At 53.6% G+C, this 21,513-nt stretch overlaps 6 protein-coding genes across 6 annotated transcripts; 4 read left to right on the top strand and 2 right to left on the bottom strand.

Annotated features, from left to right (window-relative positions):
• Window positions 1-89: 89 nt before the first annotated feature.
• Window positions 90-2,716, top strand: PG998_003659 (uncharacterized protein; the record flags this gene model as incomplete). Its single annotated transcript, XM_066870477.1, has 6 exons — window positions 90-403; window positions 488-736; window positions 792-810; window positions 1,457-1,633; window positions 1,772-1,853; window positions 2,064-2,716. 6 exons carry the CDS (start codon window positions 90-92, stop codon window positions 2,714-2,716), a joined length of 1,494 nt encoding a protein of 497 aa, XP_066734227.1.
• Window positions 2,717-3,477: 761 nt separating this feature from the next.
• PG998_003658 (uncharacterized protein) lies at window positions 3,478-6,438 on the top strand (the record flags this gene model as incomplete). The annotated part of the gene is made up of 1 exon (XM_066870476.1): window positions 3,478-6,438. One exon carries the CDS (start codon window positions 3,478-3,480, stop codon window positions 6,436-6,438), a length of 2,961 nt encoding a protein of 986 aa, XP_066734226.1.
• Window positions 6,439-7,486: 1,048 nt separating this feature from the next.
• Window positions 7,487-9,097, top strand: PG998_003657 (squalene monooxygenase; the record flags this gene model as incomplete). Its single annotated transcript, XM_066870475.1, has 1 exon — window positions 7,487-9,097. One exon carries the CDS (start codon window positions 7,487-7,489, stop codon window positions 9,095-9,097), a length of 1,611 nt encoding a protein of 536 aa, XP_066734225.1.
• Window positions 9,098-9,868: 771 nt separating this feature from the next.
• PG998_003656 (dolichyl-phosphate beta-glucosyltransferase) lies at window positions 9,869-11,186 on the bottom strand (the record flags this gene model as incomplete). The annotated part of the gene is made up of 2 exons (XM_066870474.1): window positions 9,869-11,023; window positions 11,088-11,186. 2 exons carry the CDS (start codon window positions 11,184-11,186, stop codon window positions 9,869-9,871), a joined length of 1,254 nt encoding a protein of 417 aa, XP_066734224.1.
• Window positions 11,187-11,652: 466 nt separating this feature from the next.
• On the bottom strand, window positions 11,653-14,356 carry PG998_003655 (LAlv9 family protein- variant; the record flags this gene model as incomplete). The annotated part of the gene is made up of 3 exons (XM_066870473.1): window positions 11,653-13,551; window positions 13,607-14,030; window positions 14,097-14,356. 3 exons carry the CDS (start codon window positions 14,354-14,356, stop codon window positions 11,653-11,655), a joined length of 2,583 nt encoding a protein of 860 aa, XP_066734223.1.
• A 3,746-nt stretch (window positions 14,357-18,102) lies between these two features.
• Window positions 18,103-20,840, top strand: PG998_003654 (uncharacterized protein; the record flags this gene model as incomplete). The annotated part of the gene is made up of 5 exons (XM_066870472.1): window positions 18,103-18,204; window positions 18,784-18,947; window positions 19,112-19,390; window positions 19,457-19,980; window positions 20,032-20,840. The coding sequence occupies 5 exons, from the start codon at window positions 18,103-18,105 to the stop codon at window positions 20,838-20,840; spliced, it is 1,878 nt and encodes a 625-aa protein (XP_066734222.1).
• Between the last annotated feature and the right edge of the window lie 673 nt (window positions 20,841-21,513).

The raw sequence follows: 21,513 nt of genomic DNA, 5'->3' as shown, positions 1-21,513 counted from the left end.
ATTGTACATACAAAAAGTGAGTTGCCAACTTCGCAGCGACTTGCCCCAACACACCAATCCATTGGCCCTCGCGACTTGATGTTGTAGCCATGAGGCCTACATGGGCTCGCCTCACCAACAAGCCCAGCTTGCAGCCCGCCATGTCAAAGTGGTTCCAGTTCCGGTCTAACCCGCGGGTTCGCCGGTTCGGCGAGTTCAGCTGGTACCTCTTCGTCTTCGCATCGTGGCTGCCCGTCGCAGTTTTGGCCAACGATCACTTCTTCGAAATCACAAGAGTTAACGGGCCTTCCATGTATCCGTTCTTGAACCCGGACAAGGACCGGTCGCTGACTCGGGACTGTGTGTGGACCTGGAAGTACGATGCGCACGACAAACTGGCCCGGGGCATGATTGTGATATTCTGGTAGGCAGTGATGATCTCGCGAGACCACTTCTCTGCGTTGGATATACTTGAGGGTTTTTGCTGACCTCATTGTGATGATTGCAGGAGCCCGTTCAACCCAGAGACCAGGGTGATCAAGAGGATTGTCGGGTTGGAAGGAGATGTCATCAGGACGAAACCTCCATACCCCGTGGCGACAGTACAAGTGCCGCCGGGTCACGTCTGGGTCGAGGGCGACGGGGACGTCACGCAGGACAGCAATACGTATGGGCCAATTGCTAAGGCGCTGATTATTGGGAAGGTCACGCATATCATCTGGCCACTGAATAGGGTTGGCAGGGTGAACTGGGAAGAGTACGCGGCGGAAATCAGACGCAATTCTTAAAAGCGAAGCGTGATATCTGCACAGTATTTCACACCCTAGGATTGTATGCTTCTCAGCTAATGGCTTGCCATGCAACCTTGGCGCCGCTGGCTCTTTGCTAAATTGAGACAGTTACCTCTCTGTTCAGTGGTACATGCTTTTTTTATTTTATTTTCCCAGCCAGTAGGGGCTTCAATATGTACACCTAGGTCAGCTACCCGCCGATTAGTCTCTTCCAGCTCCTGACGAGGCCGTTGAATTCAGAGAGCAATGTAAAGAAGGGAGAACTATCTGGGTTCAGTTCATACATTCCTTACGACCCATTGTTCACTTCAATTGACCTGGATGAAGGAGAGAGAGAGATGGAAGAAGGCACTTCCACTTCTGTCTTGGCCTCCATCTGATAAGGCCTCTCCCACCCCAACAATGCAGATTGACGTGTGAGATCATCCTGAGCACGGGCCCTTTCGGCCGTCGGTGGGCCCTCGTTCGCGTTATCTGAAGACCGATCACGTCAAAAAATTGCCATTTGGATCCGGGATGCCCAGGATAGGGAATGTAAATCCGCAGTATCCAAAGGGCTCTCGTCATCAGCCCTCCCAACAACCTCCTTTCACCTTTGTCTTTCGGCGCGGGGTGGAAAGACCATTTTGATTTAGAGGGCAATGACCCTGGACGATTTTCGGAGCACTTCCACAACTGCTCCGCAGTCTGAGTCGTTCGGATCCGTCGCTCTTTCGCCCGTTCCTTCTGCTGCGAACAATGGACATTCTGCGCAGTCCATTTTCCCGTCGAATGCCTTGGACTTCATGACCGCACCGCAACCTACAAGCACAAACATGGCGCCTAAAGATGGAGAATGGGAGAGGCGCTCGCCTCTGCTCCAGGTCAGTCACCGCCGCATGCCCTGCCTGCCCCGCCGCCCCTTTCTCGACTGACCCGTCTCGTGCGCGCAGAATATGTTAGCTGGAGGACTCGGAGGTACTACGGGGGACATGATGATGCATTCACTCGACACCGTAAAGACGCGGCAACAGGGCGACCCCCATTTCCCGCCGAAATACTCGTCCCTCGGGTCTTCCTACTACACGATATGGCGCCAAGAAGGTATCCGGCGGGGACTGTATGGAGGATGGCTACCTGCCATGCTGGGATCTTTCCCCGGAACAGTTCTCTTTTTGGTTCTTACGAGTGGAGCAAGCGACTTATGTTGGACTACAATATTCAACCTCACATCGCTTACCTAACAGCCGGTATGGTGTCTCTCCTCCAACTGCCTCACTATAAAAGAAAGAATGCTCACATAAGATAACACAGGTGCCATCGGTGATTTCGCAGCGTCCATTGTGTATGTGCCGTCCGAGGTCCTGAAGACCCGCCTGCAACTACAGGGACGGCATAATAACCCTTACTTTAACTCGGGCTACAACTACAAGTCAACGTTTGATGCCGTCAAAACAATTATTCGAGTCGAGGGGCCTAGCACTCTATTTCACGGGTATGGGGCAACGCTATATCGTGACTTGCCCTTTTCCGCTTTGCAGTTCATGTTCTACGAGCAATTCCAGAGCTGGGCCCGGCAATGGAAGCGAAGCCGCGAGATTGGCACGCCGCTCGAGATTTTAACCGGTGCTGCGGGAGGAGGGCTCGCTGGCGTCATGACATGTCCTCTAGATGTGGTGAAGACGCGGTTACAAACGCAAATAGAACCTGCGCCGCCCCCTATTCCGAAAGAGCGTGCGGCGGGCGAGTCAAAGTCCACGGCGAAGCCCACGCATCCCAAAGCAGGGCCCCCTTCTCATGAGCAACACAGACTTATTTCTACATCCCCACCGAAAACCCATACCCCACGGCCAGGCGCCGCCACACTAGATACCTCATCGGTGTTCAAGGGCCTGAGAATGATCTATAAGACGGAAGGCATTGGGGGGCTGGTTCAGGGGTGTCGGTCCACGCGGTGTCTGGACTAGTGTACAAAGCGGATGCATGTTCTTTTTGTATCAAAGTATTCTGCGACAGTTGGAGGTATGGCTACCTCCAGAGGGAGCGGAAGCATCATTGTGACGAGCGACAGGGGGTGGAACTGTTCGCGATGGCGCCCTAGACGAATGTACCAACTTTGTACTATAACGGAACAGCATTTGCAGGGCGTTTGGAAATCCATCAATAGACGAGGGTTTAGAGGGGGGATGAAGATCAAGATAGATATGAGCGGACGAATGGGTAGATAAACACAAACAACATACACACCACACATATACAACACAAATCTCAATCCATATAACCAACGGCTTTTTGGCGACTGCGCCAACAATAGTAGCCAGACACTACACCAAACCAAACCTGCGTCCTCTGTCCAACGAGAATGTCGTCCCATCAATTGACAGAAGAAGTGATGATCTGCTTCAACTCACCTCTGTAGGTAATCAATAGCAGCAGCGTTGCGCAGTGCACTAAAAAGGGTACCTATTTAGTGGCCACCGAAGCCAGAGGTCCCACTAAGATCGGCGGCATTAAGTTGATCCAGCGCTTGTGACTTTCCAACCCCCCCCAGATAGCTTCAGCCCGCAAGCAAGGCTAAGTTTTGGTCATACGATTGATCAACGACGACTATCGACCGGAAAACCGACACATACCTTTCGATGCGAAACGCCATTTTCTTTTGGTTTAATACAGATGGTCGCTAACTAACATTCGAGCCCGACATGGCTCAGACCCATGCCTTACTACGATGTCTCCGCCCTTACCCGTGCCATCGAAGGCCGCGATACATGCCCTCAGAGGCCTGGCGTTGGGCACGTCCTGTGCCATTGGCTTGATTGTGGATGATAGGCGGCGGCGAATCTGCACCTTAAGGACCGCCATTGACAACAAGAAAAAGATCAAGTCTTCAAGGCTCTACCACGGCACCGCCGAGGCTGTCGCATTGCCCGTGGAGGACCCGGTATCACTACACGGCGACGATCTGCATTGGCACTGTCGACCGGGTCAATCTTCAAGCCTGGAGGAGCGAGGGTTAGATCCCGATGCCCTTTCTGAAGGAACGCCCTCGGGGCAATCTGCTCCTCAGCCTCCGTCAGGATCCGAGGCCGCCAAACCGCAAAGGACACCACCGACGAGGTCAAATACACAACAGGGGCCTAGACGAGATGAAGGCTCTACGCGATTCCCGGTTGACCCGCTACGCGAATTATCACTTATGCGCACTTTCCCTGATGTACCTAGTCAAAGAGACAGCGGAGGCTGGGTGCTCAGGCCAGTACCTCAAAGAGAAAAACTGCCCAAGGCAGACCCGACTCTCGTCATCAACGACATCTTGGATGCGTTGGAAAAAGATGACAATAGCTTGGACGGAATCATTGACGATTTTCTGCAGGGGGTGAAGGGGAAGAGGTTATTTGCGCAACTCGGAAACAGGTGGTGCGATCTCTCTATAGCGCTATGCAAGCACTGCCAGGAAAAGGGACGATGGGATGGTGCGCAAAAAGTCCTTGCTGCCAGTATTCAGTCAGGCCAGCTCGGTATGGTTCAATACTGGGCACATAACCCTGTGGCCGTCATTGAATCCGCGCTCCCTTCCGCCGACCTCGCGAGGGACCCAAGAGAACGAGCTACAGCACTGGAGAGCCTACGGCTATCTATACAGTTGTTCACGCCGCATTTCAACGAGAAATTCTCTATGCTTTCTCCAGAGTTGGTTCCTCTTGGGAAGACCATGGTCTACCGTGTGTTGGCCTTCAATCAACCTCAATATATTCGCCCGATCTATGGTCGTGTCCTGCCTCAGCTACTAGATGCCACCAGGTTCACGGCCATAGTCATTACAGCACTCTCTGAATACCGCGACCACAAGTCTGTCCTACAACTGTTTAGGAACAACTTCTCGAAATGTCGTCCAGATCAACAATGCTTCAACGATATAGTCGAAATGGTTGTGAAGTCAGTGGAGGCAATGGGGGGCGCCCGGGCTAAGTCGGTTCTAGATGCTCTGGCAAGCCTATGTCGCACCACTGTTCATCCCCTAAGAGCTGCCTGGGTCTTGAGGATACTGCAAGCCCACTGGAGCCGTCACAACGATCTCAAAAAGACGCAAGCCTTATTCGACCAGATGTTATCAGAGGGACTACTCGACCGGACAAGATGTGCACAGTACGCGTACAAGGCCATGGCCGAGCTCTCGGTAATGGCTGGCGATATCTCAGCAGCGCGTTATTACCGTAACGAGGTCATTATGATGGCCCCTGGGATGGTAGAAGACGTTGGGCTAAGGGGTTATTTTACCCTAGTAAAGGCTCAAGCTGGGGACTGGGAAGGTGTTCTTAGCGACTTTACCAAGATGATGCCGCATAGGGAGACGCAAAAGCAGGATTATGAGCATTCATTTATTCGCGTATTGAAGGTCTTCCTTCAGGATCGCCCGGTTGCCGAGGTCGAGCAATTTGTTCAATATTATATCCAGGAAATGCACATGCAAATACACCCATTCATGGTGTCCTTGGTGGCCAACTCCTATGGGGAATCCCACGATGCCCCTGGACTTATCCGTTGGCTCCAGTTTTGCAGTTCGAGCGGATTTGCTTTGTCGCCAAGTCTCGTTAACGGTGTTCTTCGAAATTGCCGGCTCAGGTGGAGGCTTCCATTCCGCCAACTCCGGGGGCTGTTTCTCGAATTGAGAAAGCTTCATGGCCCTTGCGTCGACGGTGTGACGCAAAACATAATGCACAACGCCGCTCTGATGGACGGCAAGTACACTGGGAGGCTTGCCCGCCAACGAGTCCGATCTTTGTGGCTTTCTCTGAATCGAAAGCCTTACTTTGCCAGGTGTGCCAACAAGAGGCAGGTTTTCGCTGCCATGCAAGAAGAACTGCAAAGTGGGCGGCCCAGCATGGCCGTGTATATTTACAAACGGGCTCTGCAGTACGGGATGGCGTGGTGTCGCCATTGCTTCCGTATTGCTGTTATTGCGTCCCTAAAGCAGAAAACGAACAAGTTTTCAAAGGCGATGCAACTCATCGCCAAGACTTCAGCGAAGGGCCACGACGTCAGCACCGCCGTTGGGCTTTATCTCAAGGCCCAATTGGATGACTTCAGGGGCACTTTCGAGGAAATTATGGATCGGCTTAAAACCATGATTATTCAATTTGAGTCGGCGGGCGTACTTATTGAGCCCTCGGTCCTGACACATGCAGCAATCATAGCGGCCAAGTCTGGTCGCGATGCGCACGCGGTGACTCTCTGCAAAGCTGCCATGCAGAAGAGAGGGACGAAGAACCCTTGTTTCACGAGCCAGAGCATGAGGGCATTGTTGATGGCGTATCACCACTTGTTGGATGTGGACGGGCTGCGGTGGGTGGTTGAATCGCTGCCTTCCAGTCCATGTTCGAGAGACATACGTGCATTATTGTTGCTCAAGGAAACCCGCAGGCATTTGAGAAAATGGGAAGACTCGGATCGCATCTCGTTGATCAGAGACGTCATAGAAGCGGGAATCGACGGCATCAAAAAGCGTCGAGAGCTGCAGGCTCAGGAAGTGGCCGAGATACAACGGCAATGCCTGAGCATAATGGGCGACGCTGTGGCCAACTTGGAAGCCAGCAAGCAGCCTCGGGAAGCCGAAGTGGTGGCTGAGAGCACCCCAGGCCCGACATTTGATGGGTTTGAGCCCCGGTTCCGGCAAGCCGTTGAGGGATAAGGTTTAGAACTAGATACTGTGTATATTTTTATGCAACACTGCATACATAATACGTATGCCTCCATACATAGAAGTTCATACACATACTATAGATGCTATATATTTTCCACCTGGTTGTACCCAAACTTCTAGCCTACCCGTCTGTATCGCAGTGTCTACGTGGTCATGAATCATGTGTCACGTAATTGCTGGCTACAGAGGTAAATAGCACGGGCTCTGCCGAGATATGTTTCAGCAGACATGTACAGGATGGCCTGATTATCGACGCGGCAGAGGATTGTATGGAATAGGCGCCAGCGGAATCACATGTATTTCGGCCACGACAAGCAAGGCACGGCACGACAGGACTAGAGCAGTAGAGGTGAGGTTGACCGCTCCTCATATGTCCGACGGTTGACCCGTTGCATGGGTAGCTAAGGCAAGGCACCAGGGGGCCCGTTGGCGCGGGGCTTAACCCAATTGAACGGCTTAGGATTACGACGGAAGAAGGGGAGACGGAGGGAAAAAAAGCAATAATCTGGCAGTCTAGAAAGGCGCTCCACTGTATCTTTAGGGGTCGACCCCGGGAGTTCGATGGCGGAAGAGATTGAAATGAAGAAGCATCGAACGACTATGACCCGACGTAATTGACTATCGCACTATCATGGCATGCTGTTTCTTCCTGTTTCTTCCTGTCATGGTCATTTAAGCGCATCCAAATCCGCCACGCCGCACCACAGCAGCAGCAGCAGCAGCAACAACAGCAACGTCAACACGAACGAGTCGAGACTGCTACAAGGCAATTGCATTACGTTGAGTCTTGCAGTTGGGGAATTGATCTTGCCTAAAACCTTAACTTACAGCTGAATCGCTCTACTCAGCACTAATAATATTTCATCCCCAAGCCCCAAGCCCCAATTCCTCGCTCGAACCAGTCCGTCACTCCTTTGCGACATTGGGAAATTCTCTCTCACTCACTTTCTCACTCTCTCTCTCTCGCTCTCGAAGTGTATACCCGCACACACACACGCCCGTCAAGCCCCCAACAGCAACCGAGCTGCTTCCCCCCATGGCGACACGAACCGAGACCCGAGACGAGCGCGAAGAGCGCCGCGTCACATACCATGAAGCCGACGTCGTAGTGGTGGGCGCCGGCGTTTTCGGGTGCGCCGTGGCCCACGCCCTCGCGAGCCAAAACCGCAGCGTCCTCCTGCTCGAGCGCTGGATGAAGGAGCCGGACCGCATCGTCGGCGAGCTGATGCAACCCGCCGGCATGGCGTCATTGAGGAAACTAGGTTTGGGTCACTGCGCCGAGGGCATCGACGCCGCCGCCTGCTACGGCTACAACGTCATCAACTACGGCGAGGAGGCCGTCATCCCCTTCCCCAAACTCGACCGCGTCGGTGCCGAGCACCTCCTCCCCTACATGCTGATGGCCGACCCGACTCAACAAAACGGCAAGGCTGTCGGCAACGGCAAGGCCAATGGCAACGGCAATGGCCATGCGAACGGCAACGGTCACGCCAACGGGTTGGCCAATGGCTCGGCCAATAAGCCGAACAGGGACAGGACGGGGAGGCCAGAGGGCCGCGCCTTCCACCACGGCCGCTTCGTCAACCAATTGCGCAAGTCCTGTCTGGCCCACCCCAACATCACCGTGGTCGAGACCGAGGCGGTCGCCACCATCAAGGGCGAGCACGGCAAAGAAATTCTCGGTGTCGAGGCGCGGACGGTGGATCCCGACACGGGCAAGAAGAAGCCCGACTTCTTCTTCGGCCAGCTGACCATTGTGGCCGACGGCTACGCCTCCATCTTCCGCAAGCAGTATGTCGGGCGCATGCCCGAGGTCCGCTCCAAGTTCTACGCGCTCGAGCTCATCGACTGCCCCCTCCCCGAGCACGGCTACGGCCATGTCTGCTGTGGTGACCAGACCGTCGTCCTCCTGTACCAAATCGGCACCCACGAGACCCGTGCCCTCATCGACGTGCCTCTGAACTGTCCCGACGCATCGCCCGCCAAGGGCGGTGTTCGCGGTTATATGGCAAACGTTGTGCTACCTCAGCTGCCGGCCGCGATCCAACCCTCGTTCCGCGCTGCCCTGGAGAAGGATGACAAGATCCCGCGCAGCATGCCCAACTCGTGGCTTCCGCCGTCGCGCCAAGACATGAACCCTGGCATCGTGGTGCTGGGCGACGCCATGAACATGCGCCACCCGCTGACGGGCGGCGGCATGACGGTGGCGCTCAACGACGTGCTGATTCTGCAGGAGCTCCTGGCACCGTCCCAGATCCCGAACCTCGGCGACAGCGCCGCCGTCAGCAAGGCCATGGCCAAGTTCCACTGGCAGCGCAAGAGCCTGACGTCCATCATCAACGTCCTGGCCATGGCCCTGTACAGTCTCTTCAGCGCCGCCGATCCTAACTTGGCCGTGCTGCGCAAGGGCTGTTTCGCCTACTTCAAGAAGGGCATCGTCGATGAGCCTGTCGGCATGCTCGGCGGCCTCATCCAGCGGCCCCTCACCCTCGCCTACCACTTCTTCACCGTCGCCTTCCTGTCCGTCTGGATCGACTGGAAGGAACGGGGTCTCTGGAACGTCCCTGTCAACCTATGGAGGGGTATTAGCATCATCTGGACCGCCTGCGTTGTTTTCCTCCCCGTTATGTACCGCGAGGCATTATAAGACACGGGTTTGTGTACGCCTGGTAACGAGAAGACGAAGAAAGACGAAAACGAAAGAGATGTGTGGTGGTGATCGACCATATTTCTTATTAGAGAGATCAGAGCGGCTTTGAAAGCTCGATTTAGCCTGCGTGTCTGTCCTCCTTTTCTCCCCATTAGAAAGCGTTGCCTTCTTCATGGAAGAAACGCAAGCCGGAGATGGTGCGCGTTCGTACCCAAGCATTTTGGCTTTATATCACCTGATTTAAAAGGTGGCTTTGTTGTTTGGACTCGATGTTTCTAAAAAGCCAGAAGTCCTTTACGCACAAATCTTCAGTAGGATGAAAAGCTATAGCTACTCGGTCAATGTCATTTTGGGAAAGCCAGCGCTGCTGTTAGGCATAGGGGCATGTTGGGGCGGGCGCTTCGGAGTTTTGTACATACTAGAGAGGGAGAGCATTCATCGCCACATCGTACATATAATATTATAATTCTATACGTGGAAGAACGAATTCAGAATCACGATTGACGCATACATACATACATACATACCTATCCCAGAAGACTTCATTCTGGGCCGCGATTTCATCTATTTTGCAGTTGGCATGCCGAATGATACTTATCCACGCGCAAGCAGTTTTATGTATTCCGATGTCGTACTGTCGTTGCGAAATCGTCTATTTACGTAAGCAGCAAGCAGTAGAGCCATTAACATACATGAACGCCTCTATTCCCTTTCCTAGGGAAGACAGAGGTCCACCCTTTTGTCCATCATTATGCCTAGCTGCCTTCTCTATGACAAGCGGCGTCTATACACACCAAGCATCCAGCTCGCCCGTAGAACAGCCAAGCCGACAGCCATCTTAATGCTGTCCTGTATGACGTTCAGCTTGCTCCCGTCAACCTCATGCCAGTCAATGGGCACCTCGGCCACCTTGATCCCGGGACTGCTGCCAATAACAGCACCATCGCTCCCCAGAACCGGCACGGCCGGGGCCGACTCGGCCAGCATCAGCATCTCGATGTCGAAGATCCAGCCCTCGGCGTGCATGTACGGGACGATGTGGGGGAGGGCCTCGCGCGAGAAGAGCTTGAAGCCACACTGGGTGTCGCGGATGCGCGAGGTGGCGGGGGGCGTCAGGATCATGAGGACAAAGTGGAAGCCGCGCATGAGGAAGTTGCGCAGGGCCGAGCGCTTAACCACGGCCTCGCTGCCGACGAGGTGACCCCGGCTGCCGATGGCGACGCCGCGGTGGCCGGCGTCGGTCACGTCCTCGCAGCCCTCGATGAGCTTGCCAAGGTCACTGAACTTGGAGGCGCCGTCGGCGTCGGCGAAGAGGGCGAACTCGCCGCGCGCATGGCGCAGGCCGTGTGTCACGCCGCCGCCCTTACCGCGGTTGCGCTCCAGCGTCACGAGCCGCAGGACATCGTGCAGCTCGTGTCGACGCGCAAAGTCCAGCACCACCTCCTGGGTCCGGTCCCGTGACCCGTCGTTCACAATGATGATCTCGTAGCCTGTACGCGCCTGCTCTGGCGGAATCCTATGTTGCCAGCGCGGCGAGATGGGGCTCGCCGTCCCCTTTTTCTTATCGTCGTCATTGGCTCCAGCAACGCGCTGAGGCTGGCGACCGAAGTGGGCGTCCAGGTACTTGACTGCGTCCTCAAGCGCGGGTAAGATGCGCTTTTCTTCATTGTAGGCGGGTATCACGACACTAAGGCGGATCTCTGCGGGTTCGATGGATCCTGTGTCGGGTATGGGCAGGAGGGGGCCGCCATCTTCTTGGGCTGTTCGGTTCTCGCTCGCGTGACGCTCGGCCAACCAGCGGTCGTGCCAGCATGGCAATTGACGAGTGACGACTTTGCCGTCGGGCGTGGTGGTTTTGTACGTCTTCTCGGACGGGAGGACGGCGCGCGGCTTGGGTGCAACGAGGTGAAGGACTGCGTAGATCTGCGTAACGGGTTGTTATTAGTATTTGTGGGAACGGCCGGTCGACTCGGGGAGTGACACTAACTGCATAGAAAGACGTGACCAGCAGAACGACAAAGGCTAGAAGGAGGAGGTGGACCGGCGTCTCTCCAACAGCGCGGGCTAGGAGAGAACGGGCGTCCATGGTTGCCTGTGTTGTTTGGTTCTTGGGGGGAGGGGGTGGTGAGGCTGTGTGCTCCCTCACATGTCGACTTGGAGGAGCTGCTGCTTGGATGCTGACACGGTTGCTTGCGGCTCAACAGCCGATCTTCTGTCATGCAGGGTCCTTCCTTAGGTATGTGTATTAGTAGTGAGTAGTGAGTACTGAGTACTGAGTGAATGGCTTTAGTGGGCTGGCCTCCCCCGGTTGATCGAGACAAGCCCCACCTATCATCTGGAGGTTCCAAAACTTGAGCAGCAGCAACAGCAACCACCACCGCCACGTGCAGTCTCTGCTGGGTACTTATGGATCTTGGGGAAAGCGCAAGGGGCAATTCCCTTATAGTTAGTCCCTGGAACTTGATATCCGTCCATGCGTGTTGATTATGTAGATAGGTACATCGTGTTCAAACGTTTTGTTCATTGAGCGCATGCTGGCTTTAGATACGCTATCAGATAGCACCGACATCCTTCTTCTGCTCCTCTGCTGGCGAGGCAACTTCCTTGGCCTCCTCTGCAACCTTCTGCTCTTCTACAGCCGGGGTAGCATTGGGCTCCTCGGCAGCCTTCTGTTCTTCAGCTGGTGCGACGGCCTTAGGCTCCTCGTCAACCTTCTTCTCTTCTACTGGCTCCATGGCCCTGGAATCCACGGCTTCCTTCTTCTGCCCTTCTGCTGGTTGGACAGCCTTGACATCGAGATCATCCTTCTTCTGCTCCTCTACCGGTGTGGCGGCCTTGGCCTCTACGTCATCCTTCTTCTGCTCCTCTACCGCTGGTGCGGCAGTCTTAGAGTCCGCGTTGGCTGTACTTTTAGCCACAACTTCATCTATACCTTCAACATTGGTTGGTGCCGGCCCCCTGGCAGCGTTGTCGCCCAACAATGATCGTTCAGACTTCCGCGGGCTAACAGGACTGGACGCAGTACTTTCGGACCCTGCTGCGTCCAGTAGACTATCGCTGAAGCTGTGCTGCGTACCAGGTCGCTGGTATTCGCCCCTATTGTTGGTATCGGTTGAGGCCCGAACGCCAACCCATCCCTTGTCGAGGGGAGGGAAGCTCGGGGTCGTCGGCCCAGGACTGTTGAGCGGCGACCCATATCCGTCTGTTTTTGACTTGCGGGCCCCGAAGCCCCATCCTCCACTACCAGAGTTGCTTGCAGTGCTTCCTGATCGGCCCCAGCCTTGTTTGCGCTTCTCCGCCGCCCAAGACGCCCAGCTGCCCAAGTAAGCGCCCGCTTTGGCACCAGCAGTGCCAACACTTGCTTGCGCCTTGCCCGTATCCACGGTTGAAACAGGTGTGGTGGCGCTTTTTGTCGAATCACCCGAGATAGACTTTGTGTCCTCTGCGCGTTTGCGTTGTGCTTCGCGCACAGTCTCCATGTCAGCGTAGAACCTATTGAACATGGTACTAGCCTTGTCTCGGGCGGCGGCGGCATTGCGGCCCAGCACCTCGCGTCCAGCTGCGAATCGCTCGTCCAGGTGCAGATCTTGTACTTGTTGTTGGAGACGCCGCTGTACGTCTTCCATGGTTAAACCACCGGCACAGGGATGCTTCGGTTCAACAATGTCAAAAAGTAAAGAGTCGGTGTGTGCATTCCACATCCGGTAATTCTCGGTCTTGGTCCAATACTCCACCCAGTCGGTGCCAAAATCAATCGAAGGGTCGCCTTCCACATGAGGCAAAACCACCTTCGAGTCGTTGCCATGCTTTGCCAGATAGTTGCGGTATTTGACCGAGGCAATCAAGGACAGCAGATACTCCTCGAATTGAAGCCGGATGTACTCTTCGCTGCCGCGATAGCCCATGTGGTTAGGTCGTCCAGGGTTCTTTTCGTCCCAAGTGTCGTTCACTTCCTGGGTGATGACATCTATCCATCGTCGGTCACTCGCAGTAAGCACCAAGGCTGCGCGAAGTGACGTCGACGTTATGTTGATTGTATCATCGTCGAGGTTGATGAGAATATCACTATAGCGGTCCCTCTGCTGGAGAAGGAGGGAGTTTGTGCTGCCCACAATGTACGATTTGGTACCGAAATCCGCGAGGATATCGAGTTGTTGGAGCGGCGTATACGGGCCGAACAAGCTCCCCTGTCTCAAGTTAACAATGCTGGTCGGTAGACAAGGATCGGGGAATTTTACCTTCCCAAAGATCTGAAGTGGCAACCCCATGTAGGAAAGCAGTGAATTGCGGTCACTAGTCCGCAAACTTGTCGGTTTGCTTAGGCTTTTCTCGTATCCGTCTAGATCTGGTCCAGCGCAGTCCTGCAGACTCCTCAACAGGCCCGGAATCAATGATATAAGAGAGAACTGCATCATACATAGGCGTTCGCACCGCGAGCCAAAGAACAGCATCTGCAAAACACCCGTCAGTGCACATTCCAAACCCGTAGGCAATCGTTTGTCTCACCTTAGGCTGCAATAAACAGCATTTCAAAAGCACAAGGGTTTGCCATCGGAATTCGCGAACCAATTCGCGAAGGCTCATACCCAAATACTGGTCTCGGTCCTCCTCACTGAGTTGCCCTCGCTCTTTCTCCTCTTTTAAACTATCCTGGAACCGTCGTAGAATCTCGCAGTCGGTGAATTCGCGCTGCGCAAACCAGGCGCTTGTAACCACTGACAGCCTCTCCCTAAGCATGCCGAAGAACTGAGGGCTGTCCGCTATTACCACCACGGCCTTCTGCACAGTCGATCGAGTCACTTCCGGTGGTCGATTGAGAAGCTGGGACGCATCCATCTGCCGTGTGCAGGATATTCCGAAGAGGGAAGTTGGAGGCAAGCCTTCGGTGGCCGGTTTGAGCAAGGTAAAATAGGAGAAGTCCTCGGTCGTACTACCAGACATCAACGACTGAACATCAGCACTCAAGTTAAACGAATGGCTGTGGCATGCTACTTACGCATGCGCCCCGTCGCTCAGTGCCATGAACGGCAACAGTGTCCAGTCCCAATCTGCCGCTGGATCGGTTCCCTCTGAAACTCCGAACCACTTCTCGACTTCAGGCCCCCGCGCATGGTGGAAGTCTACCACGGTCACCAAAGGAATGAAACCGGGTTGCTTATTCAAGCCGGGGCTCTGTGGCACGCTCGCAGCCGAAGCCTCAGCAGGGGCAGCAGGATGTAGCTGAGCCGCAGGTTGTAGTTGAGCCGGGTCCGCCATGTTCACGTTGTTGGGGGGTTTAGTGATATTGATGGCCGATCGCGCAGTTTCAAGCGGAGTGTAGACGAGGTAGACCGCGGTACTCAGCTGCGGCCGCAGCCTGTTGCGCCTCCAGGGTTGCGAGTGGCAAGGAAAGCGATCGAGCGGTTTATCTAAACTGGCCTGTGTGTATATAAAGGGCGATTGACGTCACGGCAGCCGTGTTCCTAGAGGCGCATCGCCGTGCTTCAGCCGCTCGAGGAACCACGGAAATGATATAGAGCTGTCGACAAGATTGGTTGGCAAAAGATACAGCGAGCACGGGAGCGAACTCGAGGGATGTTTGTCTGAGGTCAGTAATTGGTGGTCAGAAATATAGGAATTCAAGCGGTCAGAAAGGGACCGACTCGAGATAATCCAATCCGAATGGATGTCCTAGCATTCCACCACGAACAAGGTCAGCGGGGCAAAGTCATTAGAGCAAATCGAGCAGCTCCAGGGACCAGCAACAACGTCAATGGCTCAGTGCTCACCAATGCAATCAATACAGATGGTCCCAGTTTCGATATCGTTTACTGTAGAGATCAGCTCGGAGCTGCTTGCAGCGTTGTGCGCTGTGCCAATAATTCAATTGTGCTTTGTATAGGAGGACAGCAACACACATAAGGTTAATGCACGTATGCACGTACATATGACAGTGGGACATTTTCTAGAACCAGCATGGACGACGAGTTCTTCCCAAGTCCCCTCTAAAGCTCTAACAAGGGTGGCCTACCGCTGAGCAACGTGCCGACCGCAAATCACAAGCTTGTAAAGCGTCTGGGGCCAAGTCCATCAGCACCCACACCCTGACGCTTTATCAGATTTCAATTTCATGTTATTGTCCAGTCTGTGACGAGATTGGTATGGAACGAGCTTCGCCCCACCGGCAATCATCACAACAGCTCAATCCTCTCATGATTTCCTGGCACCACGCGCCCTCCTTGTGCGTTTAAGGGGCCGGGTTCGAAAGAGAGGACGAGGCCGAACCACACTTTCCAGAAGGCAAGCATTGGCAATCCATTCCATCCTATCAGATCAACCGAAGCAATGCACACCTACAAGAACGAGGGTTTGCCGAGCATTCTTAGCATGGGAACCTCTCCCCCAAATCTGCAAGACGTGGCGATCTGCCAGCTGTCCCGCATTGCATAAACGAAATCTTGCAATAGCATCGTCATCCGTTGTCCCCTGAGCTTCCGTAGAGCTAAACAGGAAGACTTCTACGCACCGACGGCCGTGGTGGATGCGATGTTTGTAGACTGCCACTTGCTCGGGACCCGAGGTCCAGCGGGGCGAGAGGGTGGCCTAAGCCGCCAATGTAAAGCGTCTGCGAATATTTGATAGCAAAAGCAAGCTCGAATCGAATCAGCCGAAGAACATAGATAGATGCATGCATATATGTATATATAGAAGCCGTAATGTAATTTGTCAACCAATCAACGCATCAAGAGCCAACTCGCTGGCTTCATCTCTTCGCTCACGGCTGCATCCTTCCGTGGCTCGGCAACATTCATGTCCAGTTCGTAGCCGAATCCCATCTTGGTTTCTACGACTTGTCAGCTTCTCTCTTAACTATTCTCGACAATACCAGTAGCTGAGCAGTCTGTTTCTCCGCCTGGTTACTTCCAGCAGCCCTCATTATCAGGTTTGTAACAAACGGTGAACGGCATAGTTGTTATTGCTATGTTCCCCGCATATGACGATACGTTACTAATGCTAATACTGAAAAATGTCCATTGCTTTAGCGACGGCCGATCCAGATCAGAGGTCTGTGTGCTTGGAGTACTTTTTGCTGTTGTTGGTTAGGTCCATATCAGATCATACCGCTGAAATATGAAATGCAAACGTGCCTCCACACCGGTCGACGGGCCAGAAGGGAGCCGTCAAAGATGACAACTTCGCCTGTGCTGAAGACGGCGGTGGGTGCGCCCTATAGTACTTTATGTGCTTGATAATGTTGCTGGCGTGCTCAGCATTGCGGTGACAGCTGCAAGACGAATGCCAGTCTTCATCACTGTTTGGTTCTGGGCACGGGCTGGCCCGGCTGAGAACAGAAGTGATATCCATGAAAATACCTGCCTAAAACCGGGATATGGGTTGATTCGGGTATCCGGGGTCGTACGCACTGAGAGAACACACTCACTGGACTCGCGCCGGATCATTAACGGTCTATACGTTGACCGCACCATGAATCATTTGCGCCATCCCAGTCGAGACTTCAATAATACCACAACAGGACATCTCCGTCCTACCACCCACCACCAACTCACAAGGCCTTTATAGTTGAAGAACATGTATGTTAGAATGAAACCCAGTTTACGTGTCCTTTGCCGTATCTGATCAACGGAATATGGAGTTTAATGGGAATTGAAGTGTCATAGTCGGAGTGCCAGTGTATTGTCGAAGGCACCGATATTTCACCCTTGAACTAGGTGTAAGGTATGCCGTACGCTCAGCTTCCAGGGCGCTATTGTTTGATCTGCCCTGTCTTCCTGTAGGACCCCATGTTCGCCTATCTGCAGCTATCGCGTACTCCATGATCAGGCTCGCCGTCGGAGTCCGCGGCATGCTCTCAAACGTTCGTCCCGCAGCGGCGTACGCTTCACTGAGGTTGACGCCGCATGGTTCTATCTAGAGGCAACACCCGTAAATCGTCTTAGCTGAGGCCCTAAGCACTACCGAGACTTGGCAATCATTCACTCCAGTGCTGAGCCGCAAGACCTTGGGCAGTTGAAAAAGATTGGCAACCTACTTAAAAACTCAAAAGATACAGTAGCTGTTGATATATATGGCGCACCAGCAATCTATCAAGGATTTATATCCGCAACCTTGGGTTTTCTTGGTATCACATTGTTGCAGCCAGCGAGCCACCCCAAAGGCCAATAGATCGATCCCGCCGAGCCGTCATTAATGGTTCAAAAGGTACAAGGCAGATTTCCGCTAGCGGAAGCCGTCTCTCGTTGAGCCGATTGGACATGTTCCACAAAGCGGATTTCATCTTTCGATAGCAGCAGCCAATTACAGATTTCGCAATTGTCATTTTAATCAGATTGGCTTGCTACTTGTATTGGACGGACACACATCATCCATTTGCAAACATGATCGATCCAGCTTTACACGCTATATGCATCTCGCTGCGGAGATGATCCTGGCGTGACGTACACGCATGGCAAGATGGATATCCTCTATGTTACGTAGGCACACACTACCGATCACTCTGACACCAGCCTGGAGGTCGAGCACACACACTTCTTCCTCTAGTAGGCTAATGCGACCCATTCTTGATAACCGAACCAGACGGATCTTATCACGTCCAGGCACTTGCAGGCGACCCTCAAAAGATTGCCAGATAAAAAGGCTTGGCACTTGGGAGCATGTCTGGCCAGGTCACCTAAAAGGGGTGACCTTGTGCGGCACTAATGGTATTTTGGATTCCAGGACAGTTGGCGGAACTTCAGTGATATACCCCTATCATACGGCCTTACGGATGTGTTCACCAAGTCGATGTGCCTATGCCTGTGCCTGTGCCTGTGCCTACCAGGTAATGAACGAACTCTAACGCCGTCAAAGGAGAATGTCCCATTTGATTTGACTGATTTGATTGATTTGATTGATTTGATTGATTTGATCTGCTGTACGGAGTACATACGATGGCGGCACATGGACCCGATGCTGGGGGACTCGCCTAGGCCCATGCTAAGGCGATGACAGGGGCTGTTGGTCCCATGCAATCCCCTGCAGTCCCTCCTCTTGACCAATCAACGCGGTCCGAATTCAAATCATCTTACCACCGAGCGCCGACTCCGGGCTTTGCCCACGCGGACAGAGTAGGTACTTCTGCGCTGTCGTCGAGAGCCAGGACCAAAGCCAAAACCAGAGACAGGTCAATATACTTTCATAGAGTCTGGCTGTGTAAGTAATCATCGAAGCAGGCAGTGTGGCTTGCTCCGGATTGATCATATTCCAGCGCTGTAGTCTATGCCCGCGACTGAGTAGTGCTGGGCCCAAGGCTTTCTTCCCAAGTGCCTTCAGCTGTCCCGTCCCCGTCTGATCTGGAGAACTTGAGTCGAGGTGGCGGAGTGCGGACTGACTTCACTCCTGCCTACCCGCTTGGTGCATGCCTGCCTTACTGCATGGCCTGGAGAAAGCAAAATCCATGACCTTCGTCTAGAAGACACACAGATTTCCCACACCGCATTTCGACCGTTTCCCCAAGGGAGAAGGCAAGTCGCTGTGGTTGTGCCGTTCGCAATCCCTCCCTCGTTGATAACTCCACACAACATCGATCCCTCCCTGTGTAGGGAGAAAACATACCGTTCGTCGCTGGTAGCCAGTCATAAGTCTGCGCTGTGCCTCTCTCGCGCCCAGGCCCTACACCTACGTACACAGGTTCTGTAGTTTGACAGGTCGCCGACGATACTTGTGTCCTATACATTCTCACGATCGTATCACATCACGCGACCGACGCCCGCGAAATTGTAACACCTCGAAAAGCTGGTTGGCGCAAGGGTCTGCTGATTTCCGCCATCGTCACAGCATCTGAACATACTCTTCAAGTTGCCCGGAACAGGTGACAGTCAGATGTCAAGCCATTGTGGACGGCCACAATCGCAGCAGACAAACATCATCCCCTCATATATGGTGGGTGCAGGTTCAGATTGAATCAACGGTGCATCACAATGGAAGTTGCCCGCCAATCAAATACAAACAATCCAATGGAGGGATCAGGCTCAGGTCGTACTGCCCTCCCTCTCGTCTCACGGCATCGAGAGAGAACGCGCATCCTATCGACACAAGCGACTATCGCTACGCTTCTTCCACCGGATCGCGCAGCCCAGCAGCAGATAGCGTCGCTGCCTCAGAAGCCAGGCGTAGCCCGTCTATCCTGGAAAGCGCACATGCCACCTCGCCCAGCCTTTCGCCGTTGCCATACGAAGCCGTCCCAGATGGAACGCCGGTGAAAGGAAAGACAAATGGCCTTGCTGTACCTGCTCAAGGTGGCCAGATCTGCAGGTAAGAAATAATCTATGATATATAGTATCTCGGAACCACTGGAGCATCAGCTTACGTGAGCTACAGCAATTGTCAGACTACACGGACACCGCTCTGGAGACGGTCGCCACAGGGCGCAATCATCTGCAATGCATGCGGTCTATATCTCAAAGCACGGAATTCATCTCGGCCTACTAATTTGAAGCGCCCGCCTACCTTGTTCACAACTACGTCAGGACAGGACTCTGAGCCGGCCGCTTCCAAATCTTCATCGCAAACGTCTGGCGCTACGTACGTCGCGGCAGACCACATGCCTACAGGATCATGTCCTGGCGGCGGGCGCTGCAATGGTACTGGCGGCGCTGAAGGGTGTAGTGGCTGTCCGGCTTACAACAACAGAGTCGCCAAAAGTGCGCACATGACGAGTTGCCAAGGGCAGGACTCGTTGAACGGGCAGGCTTCTGATCACGGGCCTACACCAATCGATGTAGCGGCACAGCAATCGCAGAATTCGAATACTGCCGTCGTGGTAGCTTGCCAGAATTGCGGAACGACAGTTACCCCATTGTGGCGTCGGGATGAGGCTGGCCATACTATATGTAATGCCTGTGGTATGTAACTCGCCAAATGTCATGCCCGATATGATTACTAAGACAAGACAGGACTATACCACAAGCTTCATGGTGTTCATCGGCCGGTTACCATGAAGAAAGCCATTATCAAGCGACGGAAACGAGTTATACCAGTGACCCGAGAGGAGCAAGATGATGAGGGTGCATCATACTCTCCAGAACAAGAATTCCAGAAGTCTCGCCCGGACTCCGAGCGAGGGACCATGAACGAAGATGGGTCTGTCAATCTCGGGCTCCGTCGCCGAACGGAACATCCCTTGACGCTTTTACCTGAACCCGTTCGCCCCAACCAGACTCAGCTACCTCCCACGGATCTGACTGCTTATCATACAACACATACGCCGCAGTCTATGGACTTGCGTGATTCTCTTATTGATGACAATCGATTGGCGCCATTGACATCGATCTCGGTGATAAAAGACAGGCAGTCTTCGCTGTCTCCAGCGTCCTTTCTCTCACCTTCACGAAAAAGATCGTTCTCAGCTGCCGAATCGGAGCTTGCCTTCAGTGATGGAGGCTATGGAGCTTACGAAGGCTCCAAGCGACTTTCGTCTATTAATTCCATCCTCAATCCATCCAGAACGTCGCAAAGCCCAAGCCTCAGTGCCATAGAAGACGCGGCAGACTCGCTCCGGCTGTTACGGTCTCCAACCGGGACCTTGGCATCGGCACCGAGCCCAGGGGCTCACTCGGTCGCATCTACAGCCACGAGCCATAACCACATGCTAGAAAGCGAGCGACATAAAGCAGAGAAGCGAGCAACGTTGCAGTTGGAAGCTGAGAAAATGCGCGAGCTGTTGGCGGCGAAGGAGAGAGAGCTGGCTGCCCTCGAGGAATAGTGCTTGGAGGCTGGATGAAGAGAGGGTGTCATTGCAAGCAAGAAAAGGCAAGGGAGTTGCACCCGTGTCATATAACGAAAGCAGTCGGTTTATTAGGGAGTACCGGGGCTATACAGATAACGTTATCACGGGCCATGCATTATGCAACGAATCATATTTCACAAAGTTCGCTTTATGCGAGATATGTCAAGCCGCAAAATAAAGCTGAGCTTACCTAGCCTAGGGGATATCGCCATCGAGCTGATAACGACTTGTCCTTCGGCAACCAGCACTGAGGACGTTAGCTAAAGGAGCTCCTGAACACAATTTGGCGATGGCCCAAACCAGCCAGCTTACGTCTCTTGATTCTGACCTAATGGATCAATGGGAATCCTTCGAGTTGATTGTCACAGTTAACATCGGACCTTCGGAGAGCGCATTTGATATGCATTTATACACGACGAACTGCGCGTATGCACAGCCCATTCTCGCACCGGATACACTACATGTACCATCTCGCCATTGTCTCGTACAGATATATGTACACACATCGAGGTGCGTATGGCAACCTGCCCGACGCTCCTTGCCTTGTGTTCCAACAGAATCTAATACCTGAAAAGACCCCATCCCAGCCCCCATTTGCCCCTATACTTTTCAGCTTCGTCAGAACTCGTTTCATCATTGCTTCTTGCCC

Source organism: Apiospora kogelbergensis (assembly GCF_038363985.1).
Source record: "Apiospora kogelbergensis strain CBS 113332 chromosome Unknown utg000002l_segment0_segment0, whole genome shotgun sequence".
NCBI lineage: Eukaryota > Fungi > Ascomycota > Sordariomycetes > Amphisphaeriales > Apiosporaceae > Apiospora > Apiospora kogelbergensis.
The sequence above is the reverse complement of the archived record's forward strand: the minus strand, read 5'-3'. Positions and strand labels throughout refer to the sequence as shown.